The 24,483-nt window shown below is 37.6% G+C and overlaps 1 protein-coding gene across 1 annotated transcript in view; it reads right to left on the minus strand.

Annotated features, from left to right (window-relative positions):
• Nucleotides 1-1,987: 1,987 nt before the first annotated feature.
• PALMD (palmdelphin) overlaps nt 1,988-24,483 on the minus strand; it is a 49,904-nt gene continuing 27,408 nt past the window's right edge. Inside the window, exons 3-9 of the mRNA XM_027651551.1 lie at nt 22,245-22,325; nt 17,682-17,812; nt 10,605-10,719; nt 9,685-9,718; nt 9,478-9,588; nt 7,671-8,762; nt 1,988-3,571 (exon numbers count right to left, since the gene is read on the minus strand). Coding sequence (XP_027507352.1) covers nt 3,528-3,571; nt 7,671-8,762; nt 9,478-9,588; nt 9,685-9,718; nt 10,605-10,719; nt 17,682-17,812; nt 22,245-22,325 — 1,608 coding nt within the window. The 3' untranslated portion in view covers nt 1,988-3,527. The remainder of the gene's footprint in view (nt 3,572-7,670; nt 8,763-9,477; nt 9,589-9,684; nt 9,719-10,604; nt 10,720-17,681; nt 17,813-22,244; nt 22,326-24,483) is intronic.

A 24,483-nucleotide genomic window follows, 5' to 3' on the forward strand; every position in this document is an offset into this window, starting at 1 on the left:
GTTCAGCATCTAATACAACTTCACAATTGGCAAATTCGTTAGTTGCTGTGGAGAACTTGTTTCTTCCCATTGCTTGTAAGATTGTGCAGTTTCTTACATGAGCCCTTATATACAGTATTGCAACTTAATTGATTGAAAGACTTGCTAATTTTATGTAATGTCTGTTCACATAACCACCCCTGCCCTTTTTCTGCATGACTGATAAGAGGAAGGAAAGTGTCATTGTATTTAGTGACTTGCAAAATTTCCGGTATACTCCTTTGAAAAAAAGTCCATGGAAGTGTTTGATATTGGCAGGAAAAGAGGTGACAGGTAGTCTTGTAGAGACACTAGTGGCTGCTGTATTTTTTTTTCCTTGAATTATACAATATTGCATAGAAGAAAACTCCCATTGCTTTGCTTCCTAAAAGAGTCACACTGAAGTCAAGAAAACTTCTTTGCCAGAAAAGATTGAGGTTTCAGTGTTTTCTTCTCAAACTTGTGATGACAAATTAAAGTTAGCATATTTCTGTTTGGCTTCTTCTAGACAGGCAAACACTCCCAGCCAAGTAGAAATTTGTGATCAGTCTCACAACAAGTAATTTACTGTTTTGATTGAGTTGTTAGGTGCAGCCTCCAAATACTTGTCCTCTGCTCTTGGCTTAGCTACAAATCATGTTCCGTGCCTGTGTTTTGAAGGAAAATTAATTGATGGACATAACTCAAGTGCAATAGAATTCATTGCTGCTGTGCTTTATTTGGAGTAAGTTTTTGCTAGTTGACATTTCGGGCTGCAGAATGAACCAGAAAAAGGTATGCTTCGTTTCTCCTCCTTACACTGAACTCTAAATTGTTTCCTGTTTTGTCAAAAATCACAAGATGGGGAGTAATTATGTTCAGAGTAATTACGGCCATGTTTTTCATTTACCTAGGGAAGGTTAGAGATCGCCTGCCTTGTGTTTTCCATCCCGGTTTCTAACACTGCGTGGCGCCCTTGTTCAGATAACAGTGCTTTTCATTTACTTGCTTGCTTTAAACTTGAGACGTGAAGGCTGTCCAAAATAGCAAGTATTCCTAAATGAACTAATTGGGAAGAATTTCAAGCTTTATTAAGAAACTCAGTCTTCAAGTCAGCTCATACGGATGGACATTTTGGAATGAGTGTTTGCTTGATACCTGTGCTTAAGTTTTTGACTGAGCAAGTATGGACTGTTTTCTTTTGTCATGCACGTGAATTGTGCTCTGTGTGGGAACATCCCTTTCCAAATAACTTAAGATAAATGGCAGTTACAGAATATTGCAGTTTTTCCTAAGTATTTCAATGCAGAAGTTAATATCTCAGTGATTTTAGACGTTTGGTACAGACTGAAGGAAGAGTCCAAGTGAGTAGAGGGATGGTTAACAGGGATATTCTGCTAGTAGGTCTGAATTCTTTGCTCACATCAATCTGATCCCAGCTTCTCCAAGGGGTATGTGTGAAGGGAAGAACTCTTCTGTATACCTGAAGAAGTGGCACAGCACAATCAGCACAGGACAAGTTCTTTGGAATGTGCTTCTCTTACGTTACTTTTCATGTACTGGTAGTGAATTTCACTTGTAGGTTATTATGAATTCCCTATTGTGAAGTCTTTTTCAGTCTCCTTCCCTTTGAACTGCTTTGACTAGTACTATGATGGTCGTTGCATTTTTGCTCTCTTTTCCAGAGCTTTTAAGTTTAATAGCACAGATTGTGGGGGAAGGCATAGCAGTCTGCTGCTGTTTCAAAAACTGCTTGTGACTAAATCATATTGCTTTCCTACTCTCTCACTTTTTGGTGTATCCTGTTAAGAGTTCACAAAATCACTGGAATACTCAGAGTTGGAAGGGACCCACAAGGATCATCAAGTCCAACTCTTCAGTTGAGGGTAAAGCTCTCTGGTCTCACAACCAGCAAATAACAGAAGAAGCATAAGAAAAAAAACCCACTGTAAAACAACAACAACAAAAAAATCCCAGGATAGACATAGAGGAAGTGTGCTACAATTAAATTTATTTGTTCTTATTTACTATTTCACTCTCCAGGTAACCATTTCTGACAAGTCTTAAAATTTGAGATTATTACATACTGCAGACTGGGAGCCACCAAGTGTTTAGAGGCTACACGTCAGCCAATTACTACTATCATGCCTCAGTATGAGGTAGTAGCTTCAGTTTCCTGCTTTGAAAAGAAGACCAGTGAAAAAGTTAGTGGTTTTTTGCTGGTGCATAGCTTGAGTCAGCTATGATAGAATAACACAACCTGAGCTTTATCTGCTTAATGTTTCAAACCAGACTAAGACCTACCAAATTAAAGCTATTGTACTGATTTGAATATAAGGCTGTATGTAGTGTGCTATGAGGCACTTCCCCCCCCAAAACTATGTACTGGAAAAATCTGCCCTGGATGCAATTTTTCTAGGTATGATTGTACCTTATGGCTGTTTCTAGGGCCCTTATCCCCTCCCTTATGAAAAGAATTAACTTGTTCCTTGGTGGCAGCCTTGGACCTTGCTGGAGAGCTGTGCCCAGCAGTGGCTGCAGCTATAACAGACTTTCTGTTGTGGCTGCAGGACAAGCCATTGGCAATTATATATTTTTGATAGGAGGCTTGCTTAATTTTAGCTCCCCAGCAACTGAAACCTGAATACCAAACACTATGGTTGGTTTTCTTTTTTGTGGTTTCTTTTTGTTTGTTTGTTTTGACGAACAGGCACTGCCTGTCTGGCGACCAGTTTCCTGGAAAAGCAGGACTGTCTGAGCAAGCTGGGAGGTGAAACTATGCTCAGAAGGTCAGGCTGTTTGTAGTATTATGTACAGGATTGATCTATGAGGTTGTGAGTGGGCAGCACATACGTGACACAGGGAAGGGAGCAAGGTTTGAGGATGGCTACACTGTTGTATGTAACATAGGAGGGTGAATGGACTGTGGAGCTCTAGAAGGTGGCTAAATATTTAAAAATGCTGACTTAACTATTTTTAGTTTGTTCTGCTGTCACTTAAAAAGGAATGCTTTAAATTTCAGCCAAGGTAGCATGATTGGAAAGCAGTTCTTATATTTACATTTCTTCCAGATTTTTTCTTTCATGTTTAGCTTTTTATTAACCAGTGCTCTTAAAAAGAAAATGCTGGGATGGCATTTTTGGTTAAAATGGGATAGATTGGCACACTTTGATGTGAAGCAATGTCCCATGAAGTTCCATGGCAGTGGGTGTTTATCTGCTCTGTGTATATAGCAACAGCATATTCCTGATTGTGGGAACAGGTATGCACATGTCTTCATGCTTGTATATACACGGCCTTAGGTAACTTCCCACTACTTTTAACAAAATTCAGGATGTGATTTGTGTGTATGTGGCAGTTGGTCAAATCTGAAAGTCTGTTAAAGTCCATTGGATTATGCAGAGGGCAAAATAGCCCATAAAACAGAGGGCAAAACAAGCATTATGATCCAGAAAAAGCATGTGGAAGAAAGTCTTCTTAGCTTTATTCTGCTTTGAGTAATAAATTTTACTTCCATGTCACTACAGCTGTTAAATCACCTTTTTCCCCAGCTTTGCCATTCTCATCCTCAGAGCTGAAAAAGAAAAACCAAAGTCATTACATTTTAAGACTTTCTTTCTATTTCTGAAGGAAAAAGAAGAAAATTTCCTTATTTAGAAAAATGAAGAATACACATACCTCGGGTGGTTGATCCAGCAGAATAAGCATTGATTTAGTGTTATAGAAAGAAATCAGTAGACGGTGTTAGTTGTGGTAATTTTGCAATAAAGCGAGTATATTAAGCAATTACTCCATTATTGCTATTTCAAAATTAGTGCAGCTATCTTCTGTTTGTCTGTTAGCTTCACTAACTCATTGAACACAAATGGTATTGTCCTTGGCTGAATGCTGACAGATTAAAAGGATGCATGAATAATTAAACAAACTCTTTGTTTAAACTAAACTCCTCAGTGGGAGCTGTAACTGTTTGGAAGCTTTTTCCTTTTCTCTTGATGTTCATAGAAAACTGTCTTTTCACTTGGTGTTGAGTGAGAGTGGAGGTTAGTCATATTCCTGATTTCATCTGATGGAGTAACAGTATCTGTATAAACATTAGCATGGCTACTGCCTGCAACTGGGTATAATGTGGGTTAGTTTGAAAGTGACAGTGCAGGGCAAATGATTTAAGGTTATTTTTAGAACAGCAATATAATGCCGTTGTTTGATATGTAAGAGCCTCCCCCCCCAGCACACAGTTGAGCTGAGAATGCAGTGGGAATAATCTCCAGTCCTCTGACCTGTTAGTTTGAAGAGTCACCCAAAATAGCCTGTCTCGTTCCTTCATCCTGCATATGTTTCTGTACTGAGACAGGGTGTCAAAGCAGCTGTTTGCTTGATTTATACATGTCAGCAAATGTCCAACTTGAGTTATGTTTTGAATGCTGAAGTTGTTGCAAATCGTAGAAGCATCTGAGTGTAACTTTATATCATAGGGCCACTGATGTTAACCTTAGCCTTTACAAAGACCGTGTAAGACTGTATACTGCTTGCAGGCTGAGGAATTCTAAGGGATTCAAGTCCTGGTCCTGGTCTGTTTTTGTCTTACTCTATATATTACAGGCACAGATGGCATGCATGAGTCTTCATTAAAAAGGATTTTTGTATGTTACTTTCTTCAATGCAAATGGAGCTGTCTCCATTGTGTTTTTTGAAGGTTGCAAAGGTTCCAGTGGTAAGGAAACAGAATAGCTCACCTAGACTGCCAAAAGCCTTGGGCCTTTGTGCCCATGAGAGCCTGTTCCACACTGTAGTAGGTTTTGCTGCTTATTCAGCTTTTGTTTTCCATTTCCTTATTCATTTTGCTCTGTCTAGCCTTTGTTCCCCCCAAGGACTCCTTATTTCCCTAATGAGTATTGAATCTTCAAAACATTTGCACTTGAATTAATTTGCCTGAAATTTAAAGAAGAAAATAAGCTCTACTAATGCAAAACACTGGTGTCCTAATTATAGCTTTGTCATCCTTCTCTCTGTATGGTTTTTCTGAGGGCACATACTTTGAGATATTGGTCCCCCACCAAGCTTAGGGGGAAAGAAAAATTTTTCCTATATGGAAAGAGGTATGTCCTACATCTTTGTAAGTTTGGGGGCATGCCAGAAGCTCCTGATTTAGTCTGATGTTTCTCTATACAGATTGACACATGGAACAATTCCTCTACCTCCTAGTTGTCCTTGGCCATCCCTAATGTTTTCAGTAACTTGCTCTAAAGGCTCACTTCTTTCCCAAAGCAAGATTGTTACATAAGGGACCATCTTCCTTGTGTGTCCTGTGCTTCCTTGCTTTCCATTCTCTTTCAGAGAGTTCTCAGTGCTTGTTTGATGCTTAAATGCTGCATTTGCCTCCCAAAGCTCTAATTTCAGAGAGGATTTTTTTCTGTTTTACAGTTTGCTGTTTTAGTAATGAGTGATGAGTTACCAAAAATAATTTTGACTTCTCTCTTTTCACTGGTGATGTTTAGGGTGAACCTGCTAGGCTGGACATCAGCTTTGAAAACAATTCATTTCTCTAAGAAACAGCTCTGTGTAATACATTGTTTTAGACTGAGAGGCTTTCCTGGTTTTGTTTCCCTTTTAGAAGTCTCAGTAGGATTATGGGACTGCTTGGGAAAAATTGAGTCACTTCCTGGCTTTTTCCTCTGATCAAAAATGTCCTAGGGAGTGGCAATAAATAGGTGGAGGGGTAAAGAAGAATATGGCCTAGTTCCAAATTGTACTAGGCATTAAGACACTCTCTTTGAGGCAGTGCTGACCGGGAGAATTTTTGAGGCAGTTGCCCAACTGCTTTTAATTTAGTTGGGATAATTTTTTCCTATTTGGCTACTTTCTCATCGGTGGTTGGAATAGTTATAAGAAAATGAGTGAGACCAAATACAGATTTACGTAAGATTCTCAAATGTCTTTGCTGGATTTACACTTAGCTCCTTTTCCTGAAAGTCAGTGTTGGTTTTCCATTAACTTCAAAAGAGAACCCAGATTATTTGGGAAGTGTTCAAGTGGCAGGGGAAAAATGTAGAAGTTTCAGATGCTTCTCTTGGGAGACAAAAATAAGCAGAGATGGTTACAGATAGAGGTGTTCAACTAACATCTCATGGTCTGTATATGGCCCACCTGAATGGTACTGCGATTTTATGGTTACTACTTAAAAAACTCTTTCTCAGGATCTGTTCAGGAGCACCCACTCAGCAGGCTGTGGGATGAAAAAACTGTTCAGTAGCAACCTGCTGGTGGGTCACTTCTCTGTCTGCCTATATATATGCAATGTGGGGATTAAAGGGCTATCCCCAAATTATAATGGGCTGGAGCAGCTGCTGGAAGGGTTTATCTTACCTGTACTAGCTTCACTTGCTGGCATAAGAGCTGCTGGCAGCAGCCCTTGGTACGGGAGGATACAGGGAAATATGCAGATGGCAGGAATGGTGCTTGAGAGAAGGAAGGTCTATCAAGTGATAAAAAGGTGTGGTGATCTTATTGATCAGAAAGGCTGGGCAGCACTGCTGGAGTATTTCAAGCTGATGAGTATGTGACTCCATGAGGTTGGTACTCCTAAAAGCTGAGAGCGTCATTTACTGAACAATCAGTGCCTACTGATGCAAAAATACCTGAAACTCCTCACATGATCCAATGACCACCCTCTCTCTTGGCTTCACCTGTAGTGTAAAGAATTGCTGGGCTGTTAATACAGCTTTAGGCAGGGCCCAACCTTACACTTCTGTTGCTGAATTGCAGAAATATAGTCTGGAGGGAGAGCATGTGGGATCAAGATCCCTGATCTTCCCGTAATTCAAGCACAGTGTTTTTTCTTTCCTTGATGTGGGATGTGACTACTGTCTGAAATCTACTGCTCTGTAAGTATACTTAAATGCAGTTTAATAATAAGAAGAGCTTTCCATGATTCTGGAAGATTTTGCTATTGCTCTTTTAACTTTTATAATAAAAACTTTATAGAAAGAAATAGATACCTTTTGTATTAATAGAATATAAAAAGTATTCAAAAATAATACTATGGACTATTGCACTAACCACATGTAGTGATGAAAACTGTTTAATTCTTTTTATCAAGCTATAAAAATATCAAACTCAGGTTAATGAAAAAAGGTTAAAATTAGCATAAACACTGTCAAGACAATGTTGGCAATGCTGATTTCAAAACAATACAAGGTAAAGCTGGTTATTAAGCTGTCTTTCTGATTTAAAGAGCAATTTGGATGATCTAGGAAGTAGTTGGGATGCAGACAGGCACGGAAACATTCCAGTGAGGAGGAAGCGATAAGTAGCAATGATGTTAGTTACCTGGTAGAAATGAAAACAAATTCTGCTAATTGAGGTAGCATTAATGGAACTTTAAAGAGAACCACTTTTAATCTTGGAAGGTTACAGAAATGGCTTTTCTGAGGTACTTTATTTTCCAAACTTTGGTATGGTAGCTAGTGCATTGCTAAAGACAAAATAATTCAAGAGTTCCAAAATGTAGATTGGCATTTCTTAACAAATAAGAGCAAAGAAATGATTATTAGTATCATATTAGTCTGTGAAACAATCCAAATAATATACTAAGTGAAACAGTTGCCAGTAGGTAAGAGCAATATCAGTTTGCTACATGAGCAAACAGCAGTGACATGATTTTCCTTTTCTATTACCTGTTAGTGAGGGATCTTCTGTACCGTCTCCAGACACCTGGCCATGAAGATGAGCATGGTGTGTTGGCGAGCTTAAGCATTCCTCTTGTTCTTGCAGGGAGATGGAATTTTTGTGGGGTACCTTGTTCAGGCTTGTGCCCAGACTGCTCACAGTGTTTGTCTGTGGGGCTTCTGTGATTTTCCTGCCTGGTGGCTGATAAACCTGACTGTAGTGGCCTATGGGATGATATGCTGGTTTCTCAGATTTGCTGTCATCTTCATCATCATCATCAATGATAACCAACTCTGCACGGATAACCCCATCATATTGTGACAGCTTTTGGTCTGCTTCTGCATCGTCATCATCAATGCGCTGATAACCCATGAAAACCATTGTTACTGGCTCAGAATCGTCCACATAACATGGCACAGCTTGGACAATGTTGTATCGAACATCTTCTTCCTCTTGAGGTGCAGGGGATGTTTCACTAAGATGGCGGGGACTTAAAAGCCTTGTCTCATGTCTCTCTCTTATGTTCTGGTAAGGTTTTAATTCCTCATGTCCAGCTTTTCTTTCTTCATTATGAATCATCCTGTTCTCAGTGTCAGTGTGCACTTTCTTCTCTGAATGGGAAATTACTGGAGAGGGAGACTTTGGCTGTATTACCGTTGGCAGATCAAGCCCATTCTCTTTATTTTGTTGCATAAAGAGCTCTGTTTTGGAGGAGAGTTCTGTCTGATTGCTGAATCCATTAATCTCTCTTCTGTCAGTGTCTTCCTGTTTTGGTCCAGGGACTAATTTGTCTTTCTGAGGAGTAACTGGCCTGCAAAATTTGTTTGCAAACACAGGCTCATGATACTCTGTGGGAGACTGGGAATTTTTTTCAGTTGCCTGCCGTAGCAGATCCTCCACTTCAACAGGAGCAAGTTCATCCATGCCATTTTGTGTTGTGCTGCCATTTGAAGACACTGCATAGACTGACTTCCTGCCATCGTCGTAGACTTTAATTCCTGTCTCTTTAAACTCCTTTGATGGAAGAGGTATTGTTGATAACACTGTGTTTTCTCCTGTCTTCATGTCTTTTTCAACTTTAATTTCCATGGCAAACAATGCTGTTGAAAGAAACAAGTGATTAAACTGATAATGCAGCAGCTACAAGAAATATAGAAGAGTTCTGACAGTGATAGAGAATGACTATTGGAATGAATTATCAAATACTTGATATTATCACATACACAACCAATATATTGGATTCTCATTTTGAATGTCCCCTGTCATCCTCTGGAAAAAAAACACTTTCATTTGGATCTAACTCTGTGAGGAAAAATCAACTGCTGAGGAGCCAGTTTTCATTACACGATAGACTGAGAAATCCAGATTTAACCTTGCCCCTGGTGTTGTGCTGAGCAATAACAGCTGAAAGGGATCAATGTGCTGTGATACTAAAGAGTCTTGGGCACTCTGAAGCTTAGGAGGCTTTTGTGGTAGTTGGGAAATAACCAGGCTACTGCTGGCTGCCCAACAGCTGTAAGTGTGGGTAGAAAATGTGAAACGTATGATATGAAGGGAGGATGTACTTAAAATTTTGCCAGGCAGAGGAATGAAGTGCTGGAAAGAAGGGTCAGTAGTGATAAGACTTATTCTCAGTGGCACATATCTTACACCAGTGTCTCACCTCTCAGTTTTGATGATCTAACCAGTAACACAGCTTAAATGAGAACAGCAGTGTCTCATATCTGTAATGTTTACTCTTTGCTTAAGGTGTATTAGATTCAATTAATAGGAAGTTTTTGCACATATTGACACCTAGTTACTAATAAGCAGTACCTTTTCTCTTTTCTTCATCATCAGTGGCAGCATGTGCTGTACTTCTCAGTGCAGAAGGCCTGAAGTGCTTGGGAAGGTCAGGTATGCTGGCATAGATGTAGTCTGCTGACTCTGAGTAAAGAACATCCACAGATCCATAAGGCATTAGTATGTTTTAACTGACTTCTACAAGAACCTTTGAAAAAATATTCTTTTAACTAAACGTACCTTTTTCAAATCCTGCTTTTTCAGTCTTCACAGACTAGGTGGGAAAGAGAACCGTTAAAAATAAATGCGTTAATTAGTTTTAAGATGTTAATTAGACACTGCTTAGGCTTCCCTGATAGTTTTACCCTTTTGAGTGCACAGCTTCATACAGAGAAGGGGCTAAAAGTGAAACATGCTCAGTTGGAGCATGGCAAGGAGGAATTTAAATTTCTATGGTCTTTTTTGCCAATATGATTCCAAGTCATACAGGGAAGAACAAAATATTATGAAGTGTTAAACAGTAACTTAGCCTCCCACTGTGGCTCAACCTGGTTGGCTTCAAAGATTTTTCAAAGGTTACACTTTGGCTTTCCAGTTTTACTTACCTCCCTGAGTTTCTTTAGAGAGTGTGTGTATACAAGAAAAACTGGAGAACTGAAGTTTAGTTTCATCACTATATTTTTTGAGATGATTTAGGATGATTTTAAAATACTAAAATGATCTTTTGACAAAGACTCATGACTGATAGCATTAAGTTTTGTTTCATCACAACCTCTCAGGGGCTTAGGGGAAAGCATGATGCAGTTTAGCTGGGCACATCACCTGCAGGAGTATGAAAACACCTGCGTCTGTACTTGATCTGTACCTGTTATGTCTGTCTGTGGCTGAGATGCAAAGTTGCTGGTTGGTGTCAGTGGCAGTGCTATTTTTTGGCGATGTGCTATAGATGAGTAATAATAGGAATTGCTTCCCCACTCCCATAAACAAGCAAATGGAGACATCTGGGCACTTAAACAATAGAATATCTTGGCCCCTCTTGTGACTGCTGTCATTTTAGACAAAAGCTTATGACCACTCATGGGATCCAGCTAGTTCCCCTTTCCCTGGTTATGATGATGAATGAGTAATAAACTCTATTTCTGGAATAATTTGGAACTAACCTTTATTATGTCTTCTGTTGTTTTCTCAACAGATTTCAGTTTCTTTAAGATCGCTTCTTCCTTAGCTGAGACTTCCATTTCCTGTCTTTCCAGAGCCTCAATTTCCTTCTCCAGTCTGCAATCACAATTGTATTTGATTTAATACCAGACAGAGAACAGCACTGCAGAGTTGATACATTGTGAATATGGACATCAGTAAAGCTGGCTTTACTTACCCTGAAAAATTTTGCTCTAATATGATGTCAGCTTACAATTTCACATGCATTGGGAAATAAGTGTGAAATAATGTTTTCATTAAAAAAAACCCAAAAAAATGACAAACAAAACCTGCCATAGATTACTTTTGAGCCTATTTTGAAAACAGTGACTGCAATTATCATGTTTAGGGAAGGAATAGAAAAGGAATATAGGCCCTGCACATAATTTCCTCATTTCTAAGCAAATTTTCTACGTTGTCTCAAGAAATGTGATTTTTCTGTTGTAACTAAGATGTAGGAATCTAGTATACACACACCAGGGTTATGATTTTGGCATGTATACTGGTATAGATTATGAAAAGAAGCAAATTCTTTTGTTGCAAGAGAGTCAGGAGAATGTTCTTGTACCCAGTAGTACTTAAAGGGCTACAGTATATCACCTCATATGTATTTTATTTTATGGAGCCAAACCATATTCTGGAGGATCCCCCACAGAGAAAAGTTCCAGTCAGTCTATAATTAGAAGCTACAATTTCAGGAGAACCATGTCTATCAATGGAAATCAAATTGCACATGTATTTCTGAAATGTAGAACAGATATAATGTTTTGGTAAAATAATAATGGTATTTGCAAGTACATGTAGATAAAACTGCTCTTAACTAACATTCTAATATGAAAATTAATACAGCTATAAATAATAATAACAATATGCTTTCACACTACTTTTAAGAAGTAATAACTTCATAATTGTGTGAATTTTGAAATGGAACAAACCTGCTCAAGAGACTAAACTCTGTTTTCCATTCTGTATGGGATTGAGAATGAAAACCTTGCAAACACCCAGGATCACGTAGGGGCTTTCTGAGGGTATGTCTGTCTGTGTTCAGATCCAAGATGCCAAGATAGTTTTCCACAGTTCTACATGTGTGAATGTGGGTTCTGGAATTTCAAAATTCTTTGCTTTGATAAAACAGGTGGTACAGTGCTTGACTGACAGCCTGAAGGTTGATTCTTCAGGGGAAAAATCTTGATTAAAAATGCAAGATATGCTTATGTGATGTTATTTGTAGCATTCATAATAGTCTAGTCCAGAGCTTGTGTAGCCACAGATTTAAAAACACTAGAAAGTTTTAAGGGCTTCTCTTTGGCACTGTGAACTAAGGCTTTTACTGACATTCATGTGTCCTTAGTCACTCATTGGCGTTTTGTGTTCTTAATTTTCTGGGAAAACTACTGGAATCTCATTTCTGTGGAGCATTTATATTCAGCAGAATGGCAACCATGTAATGCACAGTGCACCTAGGACAGGCAGCTGGGAAGCGTCATGTTTGCACTGTTTGCTCAAGCAGTATCCTCACAAGGGAATTTGCAAGAGAAAACTGGGTAGTTCACATAGGTGTGATACATTTTGCATCAGATGCTAATAGCATTCCCTTTCTAAGATTGCAATTGAGTGAGATTTCCAACACTAAGGAATGATTTTTTGAGAGGCTTTTTGTTAGAGGAGGAGCCTTGTTTGTGCCCAGGTCTAGTAAGTGAGAGCTATAAGCCTACCTCTTAGGGATATCAAATATACAAACTGGATATTCTCTGTCAGATTTTAGCAGTGTAAACCAGAACTATTTTGCCAGTTTAATCTTGGCTGGTAGGCTAACTATTGTTATGTAAAAGGAAGATTGAGGCTCAGCAGTCAGAATTTCTTTTGGGCCACTGACGCTTGCTGTAGGCTTGTATTGCTTAAAAGCCATCACAGGTTGTTACATGTTAAGTCTATATTTTTCTTACATGTTAAAACTGAGTACAACGATTAAGAAAAAAAACTGTAAAGAAATAAAAAAAACTTCAAAACCTTCCACATTTGAGTGAAACATGCCTTCCCTTGCTTTTGAATCCATGTCAGAAATCAATGACTGTAGACTTAAGTTAGCTGCAACTGGTATCACTAGTTGCTGAGATCAGTCAGAATAGTTACAATTAGATGATCTGAGACACAGTTACAAATAAGGTAATAGAAATATTGGCCTATAACCCTGAGGGGAAAAAATGTGTTATATTTTGACTTATTCTTTACTATGTGCCAGGATATACAATATTACACCACAGTCAACATTAATAATAAAAGTCTGTCATCCCTTTTAAAGTAAGCAGACTGGAAGAGCTGAATGCAGGCCAGCAGATAAGCATTATTTGTTTCCTTCTGTGTGACTGTTTGAGGAATCTGAATTAATATTATGACTCTTGCCCTATTTAAACTCAGATAAGTAGAGCTACACTAATAGAGTACTACATGGGCTTTCATCTGTTAGTGAAAACATCTTTTTTGGTATCACAGATCTCAGACCTGATATGTGAACAAAAATTCAGGATGAAAGTAAAAGTTAAAAAAAAAAATACGTAAAAGCTACCAACACTTTAGACCTGAGCTCTGCAAGATGGCCTTAGAACCCTGATCAAAGGTACTGATTATAGTGCTAGAACTTAAAAATTTTATAATGAGGGGGATGAATATACTTGGACAACCATAAAATAATGTAAAGACTGTGTGCCATATTTCTGCACTTACAGAACAGTCTTCATTTAATATATTGAAATGTTGTATTTTTAGATGAGACTTGATGGCAATTTTATCATAATGTGAAAATTAATAATGAAAAATGCACATAAGCATAATGAACTGAAAAATTCATTAACTTATACTGTGGGTTTTATTCTTGGTTTGAAACACTTGAAGACACACAGGTGAAAGAAGAGGAGGAAAAATCTTGGAGATATTAAAAAGAGAGAGAGTGGGGAGAGAGAGAGAAAACACTACCACAAATAAATCAAAGATTATAAACCGCATATATTTAGCTGGGTGATCAAGAAAAGTATTAAAGTTTATATATACTCTCACACTCAAAAAGTATTAAAGTTTATATATGCTCTCACACCCATGCTAACACCCACTTTGTATGGTAATAAAGAGAACTGATTCAGTGCTCAGTGGGGTTAGAGAAAAGTTCTCATACCTATGACTTGGGATTGCATCTAGACCTTAAGCATCTCTTTTGCACTCATAGACATAGATTTTGATGGTTTGTTTTCAGAGGATGTTGTAAATGTGTATACTGGAATTTGAGGCAAGAAAACTTTTAAGATAATGCAATTTGTATAGTTCAAAGAAATGGACTTCATGCAGTTAAAATGTTAGGCCAGGATCTTTCTGGTGTGTTTAAATCTTCAGAAACTTCTAAATCAATGATATCTTTATGGAGTTGTATCACAGTTTATATTTGTCTTGAAAGGGTGTAGCAGCTACATGAGCTATTTAAGAAATGATCTTTTTGACAGGGCTTCTGGTTTTTGGAAAGAAATGGAAGTATGATATAGCTACTGTATTAAATCAATCCTTTGAATGTTTTCTTTCTCTGGAGTAGTGCTTATCTGAGAGGGAAAAATAAGTAGTAGAGAGGTGTGGATGAAAGAGGAAACCTTAGAAGCCAAGACACTAAATGGAAGATTTTTCTGCCAAAGTAGTAGCTGAATTAAGAAAATCTATGGATTTTTCTTGGCTGCTGCTGGCCACCAGCTGATCTGCCAGGATTGGCACCACTGCCACCCTAGAAAAAAAAAGGGCTTAAGAATGAAAAGCAGATAGGAGGATACCACCCTGAAGAATTCCTGACTAAGAGGAAAAGGCAGTTAAGCAAGTCTTCACGTGTTCTGAGGTGAGTCAAATGCTTTTGCAGCTCTGGAGTATAGCCTTAGTCTGCCTTCATGTATCATATTACAAACAATTGAATAGACCTTAGTTGTTTTGCATTTTTAAGTATGTTGTTTAGCAACTAATTCCATCAAGAATGTTACTAGCTGAAGATTAAACAAGAAAACAGGACTCCTAGTTCTTCACTCACCTTGTACCCTGATCAGGATGTGTTCACTTGCTCACTGAAGCTTCTAACATGTAAAGAGGGTTAATAGAACTGATAATGTAAATGCAATTTTTTTTTTGTCTGCAACCAAAGCATTCAGCCATTTGTCTGCAAAGTGGTTCAGACCACTTGCTATTCACTGTTTTGTCACTGTTACAGGGAATGGAACTCTCCCTTTTATCAAAAAATACTCAAATCTGAACTGATTAGCAGACATACACTAGCTCAACTTGACACTGGAGTAAAGTGTGTTTCAAAACAGAGGTCCCATTTAGGAGGGTGATGGGAAGGATCATGGCAGTACTGTAAATCTCTCTGCAATTGTCCTCTCAGCAGAAAGAAACAAAGACTGTATTGGGTATTCAAAAAGTCTTTAAAGTGATTCAGATTTTTTTTGACTGAAGATAAAACCCATGTGGGGGTTGTATGTCACAGGAGACAGAATGTATCTGAATCAAGGGAATTTTAATTGTCAGATGCTTAAAAGAAAAAATTTTACTGAGCCTCTCAAAATTTGTTACTCTTACTGTACAATATGTCAATATGATCAGGTCAGCAATCTTTGATTTACAGGATAGGTCAAAGGTCAAGCAAGCTTTTGTTTGCTTGGGTGATATCTATGGCATAGCAAAGGCCCTGTGCAAGTACTGAATAGTGCATATTTTATGGTTTTTTTAGTGGACTTTGTTCACACTGAACTCTGTGTTACTAGGTTTCTATATTGCTACTGGCTGGTTTGAAACTGTCCTGGGTATGTATAAACAAAATGTAATGCTATTTGGAAGGCAACATGCATGTTTTTCTAGAGGCCTTTCCTAGACAGCTGTTGAGGAATGGTAGGAAATATAATTTATAGCAAAAAAATGCTTGATGTGAATAAACCTGTGTAAATTACTAGTTCAGAGGAAAGTTCCCACATGACTCCAGGTACGCTCTTCTGCTTCCATTCTTCATCTGTAAAATCAAATGTCCTTGTCCGAGTCCTCTGTGTATTGTGAAGATAAAAGCTGCTAAAGGCTAAAGTGTGTATATATTGTTTTTTAAGGAAAGTAAATATATCAGTAATGAAAATATTTCTTTTGGTATCAAGGCCTTAAAAAAAACGTCTAAAGTGTCTTTAGAACTTCACCAATGGTGAATTAAAACCAGGCTCAGGAATGTAATAGGGAGCATTTCTGTATTGATTTTCTTTTCTAGGATATGTTATACTTGTGTTACAGTAAGAGTCAAGACAGCACGTCATTTTGTGTTATACTGTCCTTGTCACTTAATCATAATTTCAGATCTATGTTAAGAAAAAGGAATCATTTTAAGGAGGAAGTAATTTCTTGCAACTTCCCGGGAAAAGGTCACAGGCAGGGAAAGTTGGTTGGTAACACTGGTATTAACAACATATAGCTGTGAAAATGCTTAGTTTACCATGAAAAAATTAATTGCTGTGAAAGAGCAACATATATAAAAAATATAAGAATAACCATTCACATGTTTTATTAAAGAACAAGCATAATAAAACAAATAGCCTTATATTCTTGGGAAAAGAAGAATGTTTTTAATAAGAGGAGAACGCCCAGCAACTGCAAGCAAACATTTATTGGAGTTTTTTTCCACTGCAGTGCTTACAGTTGCAAGTAAACTTATTTAATTAATTTTCATTAACATTTAAATTGCTGGGTTATGGTCACATGATCAGCCACTTAGATATACAAACATTACTTGTGCTTGTAATTAGCTGAATCTGGAACTATGCGGGAAAAGAGTTCATACCTACCTACATTTCTGCTAAAAGCAGGCATAAAAATAGAAATTAAAAAACCACCAATACTAACAAAAAAACCAGAAACCCTCAACAAACACACACACAAAATTCCCTGTTTAAGAAAGCAACTGGGGACCAGTGATGGGTTTGGCTCTTTGATTTCTCCTTCCTTAAAGCACAAATAGATTTAAAAATCTTCTTTCAAATTCCTATGGGTATCTTTTTTGAAAGCTAAACTTTAGAACTTATAAGCCCTTGTTAAGTTTTGGGTCTATAGATCTCAAGCAGAGGGAATATTCCTTTGATGCTAATTTTCCTACATGAATTAAAGGTGTTTTTCAGGTTTGAAACTCTAATTGAATTATTGTTTCACTAGTTGTAATCTTGATGAGTTCTAGTAATCCTAAAAAAAGTTTTCAGAAAAGTAAAACCCACTATGTGTGTTCAGTTTTTATATCGAAGTCAATTAAAATTAAAGCCACTGAGCTGATGACAAAATCAGGATAATTACTGCAAAAACAGTACCAAAAGACTCTACAACTGTGGTTATCAATCAACCTAGAATCATGTTCCTAGTGAATAAAGGAGTCATTTGTGAGACTTTGCAGTTTAATGTTAGCCATATGGGATAGTGAGGCACTAGGCAATGAGATTGGTAGGAACATCTCTTAATGAAAGGTAGGAAGAGACCTTTGCTATAGCAGGCTTCTGGGAATAAACTGAATACAAAACAGCATGAAAAGTGCAAATAAGGCAAGTGATATTACTGGGGCTAAGCAGCCTGTACTGTTGTGAACTGCTGTGTTATGGTAAAAGCCAGGTACTAAAGGCTGTGCAGGATCTAGTAAAACTGATGAATTTTTTAGTGTATCTACTGTTATTTTTAAGTTCTGATTCAACAATTGCTATCTCAGAGCAAAACCCATATATTGTGGCTTATGTCTATTGAATACAGCATGGAAGGGATATCTGGAATTAGAGAAACAAATACACTGCAATATATTTATTGTACAGTTGATAAAATTCACAGTATGGAAGCTTGCATTGTGTATTCTATAATTTTAGCTGTCTAGAAAACATAACAAAGTTGGCTTTACTCTGTGTAAACTGGATATGTTTAGCCCTTTCTGAAGTTTTAATCCTTTACAAAATAAGGGACTCTTCAGAAGGGACCATTTTAACCCAGACCCAAGGGCAGGGGTACTACCCTACCTGAAAATGTCTTGTTCCAACTCATGAGTCTGTTGTTGGTCCTCCTGATTCTGCTTTTGCATTTCTTCTTGCTCTTTTGGAGTCATAGAACTTAGGCCATCCAAGAGCCATTTTTCTCGCAAGGCCTTTTTCTGAAGGGGAAAAACAGACAAGTAAGCGAACCCTAAAGTTAGGATATTCAACCATTTACTGTATTTGTCTTGATGCCAGAGACCCAATCCACAGTCTTGTGCTCTATTTGGCATAAGGCAACCTGATTGAATTTTGACTACTGATGCTTTGAGGCACAGCTGTGCCAGCTGTGGTAAAGAAGGCTGCATTAACCTCAGTGCTGCTTGCAGTGGCTGTTGGAATCCCTACCTGCATCCTGTGTTGAGTCACTTAAACTGTTGCTTCCTATTCTTTTCTGTTTATTGTATACTTTACGTGAGGTTATTACTGAGGTCCAACTGGCAGAGGAACAGGAATGTTGGATCTGATTGCATTTAAAAGCAGTTTTGCAGTTGTTTGATGTGTGACATATATGATGTCATAGAAAGTATGTCTGGAACAGGCTTGTTGGGAAGTCTGTAGCACTTCGAGGTGCTTTTTTTTTTTTTTTTTTTTTTTTTACCTGTGGGATGTAAGAGCAATGTTTACAGTTGCCTTAGTCCCTCAGGACAGTATTCTCTCTTTTTTTCTCTCTCTCTCTCAACAGTGGATCCTAGGAAATCTATGGGAAATAAGGGCTACTCCAGGCAATCCTGAGCCTTGACTCTTTCTATAGAATCACTTGGTAGCACTTCTTGGTAGTTGTGTCTTAGGCTCTAATTAAATAAATGCAGATTTTAATAGAATAGTTCTATGTGATCTGGTAGATGCAAGTAGCCTAGTGTTGGCACAACTCCTACTGACCACAAAATACTATGTTCTCAAGCTGGAGGGAACATAGTTATTAAGTCCCTTTCAATCAAGCTATTTAGATTTTAATGATAAGTAGGGCTCCTAGAAAGTGAGATTTTGATTCTGGATGGAACTCAATTAGTCTAGCATTGATATCTCCAAAACTAAATCTATAGTTCCTTGTGAGATTTACAGCAGGGCTGCCACTGTAGACCTCAAAAACCGATAACATCTGTTGAAATCAACAAAAGCTTTGTGTATGTATAGGGTTAGGTCCAAGAAAACAAACTCCCCAAATACAAGCATAATACAATAGTGTTATTTTTGCATTTTTCTAGAGTAGTTTGCTGCTGCTCCCAACTAAATGCCATGTAACCTTTTTCATTTAATTAGCCATTTTTAAAAGAATGACACATTGTGTATTTGGAAACAGCCTTTGAATAAAAGATGTTTTTCAAGTCTGCTCCATCCAGGCAGTGGCACCAACGAGAGCAGGAGCAGCTGCTCTAGGGCTGCCAGGTTCTTTCTGCTGTCTGACATTTCTTTCCATGGCAAAATGTTTCTATCTCAGTACTAGGTCATGCATGTGTTATAGCATTGACATAAAAGCATTTTCATTTTGCATTAGGCTCAGTATGTTAAGGGAAAGGGATACTTATACACTGTGATGTGGTAAGACTCTGGGAATGGCCAGAGTGCTGACCACTTAAATGAAAGGAATAATTTTATTTTTTTAGTTCATGGTCATATCAGGAGTAGTGCGACAATATTCTACAAATTCTGTGAATAATTTATGATGTGTGCTCCAGGTATAACTCCACTGTAGTCCTTAACAAGGCTGGACTAGCACTGAAAGATTCATCCTTCATTGGAAGGCAAGGGCGTTTTGAGTTTGTGGATCTTGCTCTCGCAGGGCTGTGGCAGTTCACCTTGTGGCATTTTTGGGAAGGCATAAGTTGTTTTCAGTTTTTCAGAGAAAATGTAGTTCAACACTGTTAACTGCTGGAACAAGAAAGTGTGTGACTAGCGCCTACAGGGGAGCACTGATGGAGTTCAGGCATTGTCAGAAGCCAGAAACTTAATAAGTTGAACTATAAAAGCCCATGGAAAGGACATGCAAATCAGTGTTGACTGCATTTCAAGCAACTTTGTCTGGTCCTTTCTCTTTTTGCCTCAGTGAGAAGGATTTCAGGTAGAAGGAAGAATTAGTTGCTGGTGCATCTAGAATTACTTGATGAAATTTACCCTGTACCCTCACTAGCAGCCCCCATTGCCCCTTGCAGTTCTGTGCAGCCCTATCCACACAGATGTATTTGCTTGAATGCCCTCTACTTCACGTGGCAGAAGCGCACATGTAAGGGATATATATTTCTTCTCCGTTATAATTCTACCAGGTAACTAAGATCTGTTATGATACCTCATCCTTGTCTTTCTAGTATGAAGTTTGCTTGGGGATAGCAAACAGAGTCATTGGGAAGCCAGGGCAGAGATACCCATTTACAAAAAGGAAGTTTTTTAAAAAAAAACCACAACAAACAAAAACATTAAAAAAAAGCTCCAACCCCTCCCCTCAAACAAAACAACAGCCTTTTAATAAACCTGTTGCTAAGGGTTATAAATAGGAATGAAGGACAAAATGAGGAACAGGATAGTGATATCCAGCTAACAGGAACATCCATATGACAGTGAGATTTACTAACCTAGGAGACAGGTGCAAGTTATGTTCAGTAGGTCATAGAGCTCTAGACTTCACTGTGAACAATTGGTAAAAGTGTAAATGAGTGAAATCAGTCACTAGGAAAATGATTCTTCTATAAAATTTACCAGTGTCCTAATGTTTTAAAAGTCTAAATATGTTTTAAAACAATTTATGTACTAGATCCTTTCGTTGTTTTACTCCACTGAAATACCTAGATTAGTCTGAAACATAAATGTTCATTAAAGGACAAAACTTCTAAGGCGTCAAGCAGAGGATGTTCAGCAGTAATGTTGCATTTGATATTGGGTGCCTGTCTTATTATTTAGTTGTAAAAAGTAACTTACATTTTGAGTGTTCCAAATAGCTAGTGATATGTATGTATTTATACACCTTATATATATATATATAAATGTATGCTTGATCCTTCTTTGCCAAGCGAATAATTGTCTCTATAGATCTGTGATTCACTTTGTATATGCAATACCACTGATTTTAATTTAAAAATTCTACTGGATGATTTTTCATGGAACAGGCGAAGGAATCATACCCTCTGTTCTCTTCCAAAGGAAAACTATTTCAGCAGCATTTTTCCAGGAGCATTTTAGCATCTGTAAAAACTCCATAAAACTTCCTCAGAATAAGTGCAAGATGAGTTTTTGCTTTCTTAACTTTTGAAACTCCATTATACCTATTAATTTTGTCTACAAACATACTAAATCTGTAAGGAAACTGCCCTAAGGCTCTGTCTGCACACAGCGGCAGTGAGGATTAGCTGGTTGTCTAGAACAGATCCGTTTATCCTTCTATAAAGAAGGGCAAAAGAGTCATTCTGAATTTATAGGCATGGAAACTTGAAACATAACTTTCAGTACTTTAGATAATGATGTACTAAGGTGAAGATAGTCATATGTTTGCTGCTCAATAGTTACAGGACTTGGAAAAGATATTCCTCTTCCTTTTAAATAAGATGTTACACAGTCAGTCAAGCCTGTCCTTAGAGTAAAATAAAAATAAAACCTGAGCATGGGTGACTTTTGTGTTAGCTCTCCTGGCCCAGTTGTGAACAAGTTTATCATAGTTTCTCATTTTTTTTTGGCTTGACACAAAAGAAGAGGGTGGATGAAACCCAGGATCTGGTGTCTGTTTTGAAGAGGAGTCTGTTTTAAATATGCTTCTCTCACATTTCCTGGAGGAGGCGCACCATGCTTCTGGTGTTAGATTCAACATATCTTCTTGAAACTGTTTATCTGCTCACATAATGAAAAGGGTATGTAAAATACCAAGACTTGCATATTTCTAGAAGCACAGATTTTATCTTATCTCCCTACATGACACGTACTGCCAAACTGCAACAGACATTTAAAGAATAGTGATGTTGGGTAGAAATCACTGCAATTTCAAGTCTCTGCAGAGGTGTATCTTTTAGTTTCTCAGTAACTTGGAATTTGTAATCCTGAGTTTACCAGGCCATATTTGAGGGAAATATTTGCATCATTTATTCTTCTTCTTTTTATAATATATAAAGAAGCAGCATTATTTTACTAAACAAACTGAAAAAAGCCTATAACCTGCCCCCAAAAAATAGGCTCCTTTTTTTCTAGAAAACAGTGCAATTAGACTTAATGGTTGTGCTGCACCCTGTACCAAGTAAGGTTGCTGTAGTGGGATTAGGGAGTGAGCACACCCAGTCTGACATGTAAGGCTTAATTTTCATCTGTGAGTTATTCCTGGTTATGATCTCATTTTGTGCCATGAAAGTGATCAAATAACACCAGCTCTGGAATGTAAATTTTTTTTTTTTCAAAGAATGATGCTTATTAAAGTCAAATGGAGTCCTGGCAAGACTCCAAAAAGCTGTGAAAATTTGACAGTAAAAGCATGACTTAAATGCATGAAGATTTGCACTCCAAAATCCAAACCCTTTATTCATGCTGTGTTACTTGAGGCTATCTTTAGTTACATAAATCCAACACTTTACTTACCTTTAAATGTTGGTGCTTCATTTTTTCCTCTTCCACTTTTAGACGTTTCTGTGTAATTTCTTCTTGCAGTTTTCTTTTGTCCTGTAAATAAGGAGAACAATAAAACTTTTAGAGAAATTACTTGTTAACAAAAATATCGTTTAAGTGTTGTTCAGTAGGGTGAAATCAATCCATGCAAATAAAGCCTTATTTTAAAGCTTAGGTGATGCTTAGGCAGTGCATAATTCTTTGCAGCGACAGCTCGTGTCCTGCACAGGTGTGGTTTCCACTGCTCTTTCTCCAAAGTATGTTTAAATATGTTAATGACCACAAAGGAGGGATGATACAAAATAGAAACTATTTACTCTTAGGAAGGGTAGGGGAAGAAAACAGGAAGAAAGTACATTTGAGCAGAGTTGTACATGCAGAGTGAGACTAAAAATGGGACCTGACCCAAATTCCTAAGGCAGCCCACACATGGTTTAGGAGAGGAAAGAGCCTGCATGGTCTGCACTGTGCAGCTGTGATACATCACTAAATGAAATGGGCTGTCAGTGAATCCAGCACTGAGTTTGTGTATCTTGTGGCTAATAGCTGAAATAGGAATAAACAGAGACTTAGAAATTTATTTTGTTAGTCAGATAATGGTAAAGGTGAACACAGAGAAATGTGGTATATTTCATATATGTTGTTGTTACCTCTCAATTAAAGAAAAAATAAAATTTTTACCTGTGCATAGGCTGTTTTCATGGTTCTGAATTTTAGAAGGAAAAACCTCAAGTAGTGCTTATCTGTCATAATGCCACCTTCATCCTTTTTGTTACAGATTGTAGAAAAAAGGAAATGAGTGAACAGTGTCTGAACGCTGGCAATGCTTGAGCCTCTTGTGTCTTTGGATAGCACTGCCACATGGAGTATCCTTGTGGCTCCAAACTCTGATTTAGTACTTTGTGTCCTCAGCAGCCAGGGGGAAAGAAATCATGCCAAATGAAACTAACTTTTATAAGATGTATTAATAGGTTATTCTCTTGGCTGGCCTTAGTGCTATAAAATTCTGTTGTTTGGCATGGCACATTTTGCACTTGTTTCTTGGTATGTTTTAGAGAAGTAAATGGAATCTTCTGTTGTTCTGTGCAGAATTGTTTGCTGACTGGAGGCTAATGCCTCTTTTCTTTCAATTAGAACAGCTGGGTTCTGTTAAAAAACTGATAGCTTTTTTTTTTTAACAGTATGTTTTCAGACAAGTATAGTTTTGGAAGGAGTTAAGTTCTTCACAAATATAGGAAGAGACTTGTCCTTCCAGCCCACCTGAGGAACCACCTGTGTGCGAGGAGTGTAGAAAGTCAGTAAGGAAATGCTGGATGTAAGGCTGGGAGTTGTTCTCCACCATTTCCCTAGGATCTGGGATTTGGAAACAGGAAGAGACATGGTGTGCTTGGCTGAATCACTTTACTGCTACTGGAAATTAGAAATTAGCAGCATGACCACAGGCTCTAAGGATGCTTTGTAGAAGGACAGGAAGCAGAAGAAACCACCTAGCCTTGTGGAGATGGAGGGCAGGACTACAGGTGGCCAAGCACTACTCGTAGTATGCTGGGATTTAGTAGGTGAAGGAGTGTCAAGAGCTTTGTTTACAGATTGTTACAATTCTTAAGGAAACATTTTTTCTCTTTACTAAGTTTCTAGGTGAGACTCTAAGCAGAAAATAAACTTTTACTTGGTTTATATTATTAAAAAATATTCTAAGTGAATATAAATATTCTTTTTGTACCAGTGGAGATGTAATAAGAGTTTGGGAGTCTGAAATGAGAATTTGTACACAAACTACTGTGCAGACAGAAATCAGAGTGTAAAGGCATAAATAACTGCATTTTAAACTAACTGTGTAATAAGGAACCTATTCAGTAGCAAAACTTTTGCATGTTTCTTTTTTTTTAAGGTCTATGTTTCTTTTACATCCAATATTTTTCTGAAAGCTTTCTACTTGTACCCTTTGGTGTTCTAGCATGTTTTAATTTCACTGTTTGGTATTAAATATCCATTATACAATTATCCAGAAATTGAAATAGATTGCCTTTTATATATCTAGTCTATATCTCTATATATTCTAATGTCAGAAGCTAAAAAGTATGAGGAATCTATCTGACGTTGTGTGCCAGAATAACTTTTAAAACCTGTTAGGAAACTTGTCTGCACATCATGTCTTGCTTTACAAAGCTTTGACTATACTATACCTATCTAGTGGAATAAATGTTTATTC

This window comes from Corapipo altera, unplaced genomic scaffold (genome assembly GCF_003945725.1).
Source record: "Corapipo altera isolate COAL_440 unplaced genomic scaffold, ASM394572v1 57, whole genome shotgun sequence".
Taxonomy (NCBI): domain Eukaryota; kingdom Metazoa; phylum Chordata; class Aves; order Passeriformes; family Pipridae; genus Corapipo; species Corapipo altera.